The sequence below is a fragment of the Galleria mellonella genome, unplaced genomic scaffold (genome assembly GCF_026898425.1).
Source record: "Galleria mellonella isolate WM207_F2 unplaced genomic scaffold, CSIRO_AGI_GalMel_v1 utg139, whole genome shotgun sequence".
NCBI lineage: Eukaryota > Metazoa > Arthropoda > Insecta > Lepidoptera > Pyralidae > Galleria > Galleria mellonella.
This window is the reverse complement of record NW_026441995.1, coordinates 6,163,737-6,171,792: the sequence shown is the minus strand read 5'-3', so window position 1 is coordinate 6,171,792 and position 8,056 is coordinate 6,163,737. Positions and strand designations below refer to the sequence as shown.

Genomic DNA, 8,056 nt, shown 5'->3' with positions numbered 1-8,056 from the left:
GACTATAAGTATTGTTTGCTGGTATTATTCATAGATAGATAGATACTCTTTATTGTTTTCTCCAAAAGATTACAATAGTAAACTTATTATTATATAAATAAGTACAAAAAATCATCATATCAGCCTTTAACTATCCACTGATAAATATAAACTTCCCCCTAAAACTCCCCCGGTTTTGCTAGTAGTTGCCACGCTTGGCAGGTGGATTGGTAACCGCAGTTAGACCTCGGTGATGTTTTAAGAGAGACGTTGCTGCCCATCACTCGCCCTTCCTTAATCGCTTTTTACGACACCAACGGGAGAGGGAGGTGTGGCCTATTCTATGCCGGGACCACGGCAATGGTATAATTTGTCAGTTTGCACCTTTTGCAATGTGCCTATAGATATTGGGCCATATCATAATTTGAAAATCTTTATTATGGGTATTGTTTTCTCTTTCGTTTTTTGCTTCTATGGCTGTCACCCCTTTCATGTTTATAGCACGTACGATGCACTGCAGTTGCTCAGATAACATCAAAAATAGCAGCGAATATACGTAATGTATTCCATTGTAATCCGAACGACACCAACCAATTAAACATTTTGAAAAAAGTATACAGTATAGAGACATACCAGGAATATCATATAATACGAAGCCACTTTTTACTGTTTCTTAAATATATTTCGAACGAATAAACGAACATTTAATGAAAATAGACGAAACATTTAATGATGTATAATAACTAAAATAATGTAATTACATTACTTATTATACATTTTTTAATAAACTTTTGTGGAACAAGTTATTAAATTTATTGAATAAAAATCCTTTGAAATTTTGCAAAATTTTCTCTATCAAATAACTAAATTATTTGTTGTTCGAATTTTATCGACAATAACAAACTTAACAATATAAAATTTTCAACTAATTACAAATAAAGTTACAAATTCCAAATTTAATATATTTTATGCATATAAACCAATTATATTAATGATAGAAATATTTGTAAAATTCTAGTAAGTTATCAATACTTATTGACGCAATAAATTTGTATTGAAAACTTATTAAAAAATTTGTATATATAATATTTATAGAATATTTTATTTAAATTTTATTAATACAAAGTTTGTCTGGTAGAGAATGCTACTAGCATTAAGTTCGCTTGTGTATCTTATTTTCTTTTGGTTAATTAAGGTATTTAACTAAATAATACATCAATTTTGCAGTAGCCTTATACTAAAAAAAAACAATAAATGCTGGTAGATAATATTTTTGTTGTTAAAAGTTTCGTTAACACACGTTATATTTTATTGTAATAAATACCGGTTTAACTTATGTCTAATTAGAGGCGTCAGGCACGCGCTCGCGTTACACCCGCTCATGATTACGGATTACGAATTGATTCCGAAACTAATCAAACTTTTTCGATCTCGATCGAATTACACGTAAATAAAACCGGTAGTTATTAAATTAAAATATTTCTGTGACAGCATGCTGTTTTTATTTATTATACGACATTATTGAATTGAAGTGCGATGATGGTATACGATGTAACGAAAGCCACAAATGTAGGCATCAGTGTCATGTCTATAGCGACGGTGCCGTAAGCTTCAATGCGAACTGATTTCATATTCAACTGCCGTAATAAATTCCTCATCGCTTTGCAGTCGTTCTCATCTGCAAAGGCAATATTCAATTAAGCAATCAATTTATTCAGATTTTCGACAATGCAATAGATAGTACTATTGCAAAAAATGCAGTTAATTAAAAAATAAGTTCCAATGTACGCAATAAAATTACAAATTAAGTTATGTATAGAACATAAAATAATGGGTTTTTAATTCTTCTTTCGGTAAACAATGTTTGAAACTTATAAAAAAGCAAATTGTTTAATACCAAATTTAAAAAGTTTATATTTTTATTAAGTAATTGTATTTAATTTTTTATTTACAAAAATTGGACAAGGGAATGGCACACTATGATTACAGCTATAATAAAAAAAAGCACGATGTTACCACCTACAAGAAAAAAATACATTATAATATAATGTGAATTGCCAGTAAAAAAGTATGAATATGATCAAACAAATCTTACTATTAATCGAAGCTACTATTAGTCTGCATAACTTTTGTCTTAAACAATTTTTATTATTTTGTAACTCTTGCGCTGCTCTTGATACTATATACAGTATGACCATCATTTCCACGCAAAAAATATAATACGCGTAGGATTGATTTATTTTCATTCCTTCCACCTATAAGTATACAGTATTGATGTTAATAAATTGAATACGATAATTATGATTTATTTTTCCTAAGTATCATTATTTTGAAAATTAATATTTAAAAGTATTTTGGAAAATTTTAACTTAAAGCCGCCCCTTAGCTCGCCAGGTGTGCGGCAGTCGACAGCTGATAGAGAAATAAACTTTTTAAAGTTTTCATATTTATATTAGTAAAATTTTAATATAAGAAAAACAATTAATTATCAACTTTAAATTTAGAACAGTCAAGAAAATGTAAAAAAATATATATGTACTACAAAAAATATATGCATAGTCCAAATAGATGGCATATTACTGTAGTATGTAGTTGTTAGCAACGATGTTATATAGCTTCCTATTCTTATATCCTATCCTTGATGGGATTTAGTTCCAACTTATTTGATATGTTATTTATCTATAAAAAAGTAAAAAGATTTAAAAGTGTAGTTATTTCTTTTCCACGGCTTTGCCCACGTATATCAGTATATAAGTATGCTATGTTTAAGTTAGGATGTAACCTACCCGTGTACCAGTTTTAATTCAAATCCATTCCGTAGTTTTTGCAAGAAAGAATAACAACAATCTATCCATTCTCAGAAACTTCTGTACCTACAATAGTTGTACGAGTTCATCATGTTTAATCTGACCTGTAAATTGACGAAAATCGATGCGTACAGAACTCCAATGTAATACGAAGCAGCTGTCATCAGCATAACGGTCAACTGGAAAGTGAAAAATAATAAAATATTCGACGAACTTGTTGATGTGCAGTATAACATATTTATTTAATTTTGTATACGCGTGAAGAGTACCATATTGTACAAACATTAAAAAGATAAATTTACCTTTTCGAGGTGAATATAATTTTGATGTAGTGCAAAATAACCTTGGTATTTTATTTTTTTAGATTTTACTAAATAAACAATCAGGTAACTAAAAACTTACCTGGGTTCTAAAAATAAAATTTACCAAATTACAACTTTTAGCTATATGCATGTAAGCGGTAGACCATATTGCAATATCTGAGTTATTTTCCCCTATTTCTTTATAGGCATTTTCTTCTGCTTCATCAACTTCCACTTCTGTGGCTATACGCGTTTTCTTTTCTATTGCATATATGATATATTGTAATTGCTCAGCTAACACATCGAGAATACTAGCGTATATAATGTATTCTATTGTATACCGTATGTCACTGATCATTAGAACAATTTGAAAGTAAAAAACCATATCCAAAGGCATGCCAGGAATATCAAAAATACCAGTGACACGGAAATAAATAATTTTAAATAATTTCACAGTGCAGAATATACCGACGTTAAGAAACATCTTATTTCGTTTCTTTAATATTTTTTTAACGAATGATGTATCAAAGTTATAAAAATGAGAATTACCATTGAAATATGTAACTAGATCGTTGAATTTATCACTACTAATGAAAGGGAACAAAATAAATATTGCGGAGTTGATATGTGACAAAATGAAATAGATATTGTTATATACTCTCTCATACTTATAATAATGAATATAGATAATATAATTAACAATGATACACGAAAGTTCAAATATTATATGAATTAATACCAATTTTTTCACTATTTTACTATATTCGTTGTAATTTCTGTAAATACATACAACGTTTTCTATACGTGTTATACATTTTAATATACTAAACATTTTAACTTTAATAATTATATTATTATACAATTATATGATAAAAACAGACACTAATGCCGTTTGATATGAACTGATAAACTAAACCATATGTGCATATTATGATACTGCTATTATTAATATAGTAAATATTAATTTGTTACTTTACAGGAGAATGTAATATCTTTAATGGGTATGAGAGTGTCAAGTTCATGATATGTTTGGAAATTTCTAGTTTCATGTCAATACTATTAATAAATTACATATTATTAAATATATTTGTTTTAGTCATTGTGGTCAAACAAGTTAAAAAATTAATAAAATTATTGATTTTAGTTTTATACTGGTTCTTCTTGGCAAGTATAATTAAAGGTTGGATTATTCATAACGATGAGAAATTATATGTATTATTTATATACAAATTTTACAGTCAGTCATAATTAGAAAACATGAAGTCAAACCCTACAAGCAATATTCGTTCACGAGTATGATGGATGAGCTGAATTTTTTTTTATACCACTAAGGTGGCAAACAAGCATACGGCCCACCTGATGGTAAGTGGTTACCGTAGCCTATGAACACCTGCAATACCAGAGGTATTACGCGTGCGTTGCCGACCCTGAAGAAACCTCTTTACCCCCCTTTTGAAGAACCCCATGCTGTACAACTATGATCATTTCTATAATTGCATACACAGCGTTTTATTTAAAATACATATGTATTTTAATATTTGCTATAATTTTTTATAGTGAAGGGCATGTTATGTCCCTTACGTAATTGTCGCAACAAACTCTGAAAAAACGATCAGTTTTCATCAGACGGGTCAGCAAATAGTTTGACGTTCAAAGTTGTACAAAGAACTAGCGATCCGTCGTACTTGTATCTTCGCACGGATAGTCAGAAAGATAAATTAGTGCAATAAAGTGCAAAATAAATAAATAAATATCCAATTCTAGTAGATAAGTCATCAGTTTGTTTATTATTATTATCAATATTTAAAATAAAGATCTTACATTTTTAAACCTAACTTTATAGCTTGCTTGTTGTCTCCCGCAACTTTGCCTGCGTCAATCAGTATGTGAAGCATCTTATATGTTAAATTAGAAAATAATCTATTCATGTACCAGATTTCATTCAAAATGGATATGCCGTTTAAGCGTGTTTCAATAAAAAATATCTAAAAATCCAAACATTTAGGCATCGTTCAAGATATAAAACAAGTTCAACTATTGGTTTTATCCATATTTATTTCTCTATAGTCACTAAGCAACTATATCTTACTATCAGAAACTATATTTTATATATAATTCCCAATAATTAAATTGTGTTTCACAGAAAAAAAAAACTAACTTCAATTATGTCAAAACCAGTTATTTTGGTTTAAAAACTGGACTATTAAGTCAATTTTGATAAACTTTCTATTAGGCCAATCAGTAAATATATCCTTTCAGATAAAAAATAGAATTTTCCAAATAGATTTATACTCGTAACTGATGCAGTTAGAAGGTAACAAACGTAAAAAAAATACAACCGAATTGAAAAATTTCTTCTTTTTAAAGTCAATTAAAAACAAAGATGACTTCAAATAAAATTTTATTATTAGCTACAAATTATAAGTTGCGATAGAAAGATATATTTGCTATGATGATGTCTCAACACAAACACAACAAAAATTATATAACGTTGTTGAACTGCAAAGCTATAACGGTGTAGGAAGTGAAAAATGCGATGCATGTAGGCAGCAGGCTCATGTCTAACGCGAAAGAACCGAATGCATACAAGCGTATGGGATGAGTTGTCACCAATCGTGTAAAATCCTTCGTCGCCTGGTATTCGCTCTGATCTGGAATAATAGATTTATTACATTACTGATAAAAATTTAACGGAGTTGTTGTTATTGTTATCAATCGGTAATTGATCACTGCTGAACATAGCCTCCCCCATAAGGAACGTAATACCAGCAGTTGCCACGCTTAGCAGGGGAGTTGGCAATAGCAGTTTGGCTTTTAGTGATGTTTTAAGAGGGGCGCTGCTGCCGTCTCTCCACCATAAGCTCCCTTAGTCGCGTCTTACGACACCCACGGAAAAAGAAGGAGTGGCTTACTAATACCGGCCTTATACCGGAACGTACTCATTCGTGTTTCTACCGTGAAGCAGTTGTATTTGCATGGCTGTGTTTCGGTTTGAAAGGTGGGATATGGAGTGAATTTACAGGATATAACAGAGGAATAACACCTGAGTCCTCAGGAATGGCAACGCATGGTGGGTATCATAGGCGAAACAGTATACTCTGTTATGTCCATGGTACTGCTCATGTATATAGGCGACGGTTACCACTTTCCATCAGGTGGACCGTCAGCTTGTTTGCCATTCTAAGTTGTATAAAAAAACAAAAAATAAAAAAAAACGTACACGGCAAATTAACGTAGTACGTTATACTAAGTCTATGGGTAAAACACTCCTTTAAGTTAATGCTAGTGATTTCAACATCACTTAATATTTCCCGCTCTTATAATGGAGATATTAATATTAAAACAGCTTAACTAAAATCTATTGAACCTAAAAACAAATGCGCTTTTTCTATACATCATCATCATTTCAGCATTATCCGTCCACTACTGGATATAGGCTCCTTCCCCATAGACTGCCATAAGGAACGGTCCTGAGCCACCTGCATTCACTGACTCCCTTCAATGCATTTGAAGTCGTCTCTACATCTAGTAGAGGCTCATCGTACACTGCGTTTGCCCGTATGTTTTTCTATATATACTTACGAATATGTGTTAGTGAATTAATGAGGAGTTTACTGAGCCTCCGTCGTAAGATGTCAGCACTATTCTGAACCCGTTGAGCCGCCCGTGACAAGACGTACAATAGGTATATTAACAACACGACTTCTACGATATATACCCATGACATAACAGATAATAGTCCAGAATCCTGTTGACAATTTATATTCTGGTTTTTACTATTGGTGTAATAAATAAAGAATAAAATTTCCGCTTAATAAGGTTAATAAATAAAATATTACCTTTAAGCTAATAGTTATTGTCTTGTAAGCTACAAGAACATGATACAACATTGTAGATGATATCATTATCATCAGCTGTAACATACGAAAGTACAAATATATGTAAATTAGTATTAATTATTTTCTATTTAATGTAACAAGTCATACAGAAAGTGCATGCTAATGTCCTAACCATACACATAAAATGTAGAAACAATCACTTATACATACGAACAATATTATATGTAGTGTTGACTGCGTTCAAACTATAGTATGTATAATTGATACAATATAGTGTTACATTAATAACCCTTTAGATATAATGTAATATGTGTGTAATATATAAAAATACTGAAAGACAAGGTTGTGGTACTATGGTTAAAGCTATAAATGTGACATAAAAATAGTATAAAACATCATTACAAACGTATCTCTAAAATATATTCAAACCTGCAAACCGAAGATTGAGTTCAACAATTGAGTAGCTTCTTTGATTCTTATGTACGCTGAAGACCATTTATCAATTTTAGTTTTTACTTCTTGTGTATTTTCTAAATTACGATTCAATTCTATAATTTGGTCATCAGGCACTTCTGTAACTGACGCTATATTTTTATTAATGAATCTCGTTATGCACAGCAGTTGTTCATTTATCACGTCTAAAGAATATGAATATGCTAAATATTGTACTATATAACGTACATCACACAAGAAAAAACTTATTTCAATAAATAACATGAATAGCGACGAGAATTTGTAATAAAATACTTCGAAATAGAGAAAAGTAATCACTCTTAATGTAATAAGAAATATTAGTTTGATGAATAATTCCATGCGTTTCTTCTCCGTATTTTTATTGTAAATATTATATTTATGGAAATATTGAAAATTGTCGCTGACTTTACTATAATATATTTCAAAATGTTTGCTGGTAAATAATGCCAATGTAATGAACATTAATGAGTTTCCATTAGCTAATACAAAATATGAATTTTCAATTACTGAAGTCATTATGCAACATTCTAGATACAATTTGAAATGGAAAAGTATTAAAGATAATTCGATTATTATTCGTATTAGTATTATTACGCGCCATATTCTTTTATAGAAACGGTAGTTTCTGAATATGCACAAAATATTTTCTAGTCGT

The 8,056-nt window shown here is 30.1% G+C and overlaps 1 protein-coding gene across 1 annotated transcript; it reads right to left on the bottom strand.

The window, feature by feature from the left end:
• Positions 1-1,116: 1,116 nt before the first annotated feature.
• Positions 1,117-3,696, bottom strand: LOC113519153 (uncharacterized). The gene is made up of 4 exons (XM_031909544.2): positions 3,189-3,696; positions 2,891-2,965; positions 2,075-2,234; positions 1,117-1,657 (listed from the first exon to the last, which is right to left on the bottom strand). The coding sequence occupies exons 1-4, from the start codon at positions 3,570-3,572 to the stop codon at positions 1,488-1,490; spliced, it is 789 nt and encodes a 262-aa protein (XP_031765404.2). The 5' UTR covers positions 3,573-3,696; the 3' UTR covers positions 1,117-1,487.
• Between the last annotated feature and the right edge of the window lie 4,360 nt (positions 3,697-8,056).

Coding starts and splice junctions, on each gene's coding strand:
- LOC113519153 (XM_031909544.2), bottom strand. CDS start 3,572: ATGTTTCTTAACGTCGGTATATTCTGCACTGTGAAATTATTTAAAATT. Junction 2,966..3,188: donor ATTTTATTTTTAGAACCCAG/GTAAGTTTTTAG, acceptor TTCACTTTCCAG/TTGACCGTTATGCTGATGAC. Junction 1,658..2,074: donor AATAGTAGCTTCGATTAATA/GTAAGATTTGTT, acceptor TTGCCTTTGCAG/ATGAGAACGACTGCAAAGCG.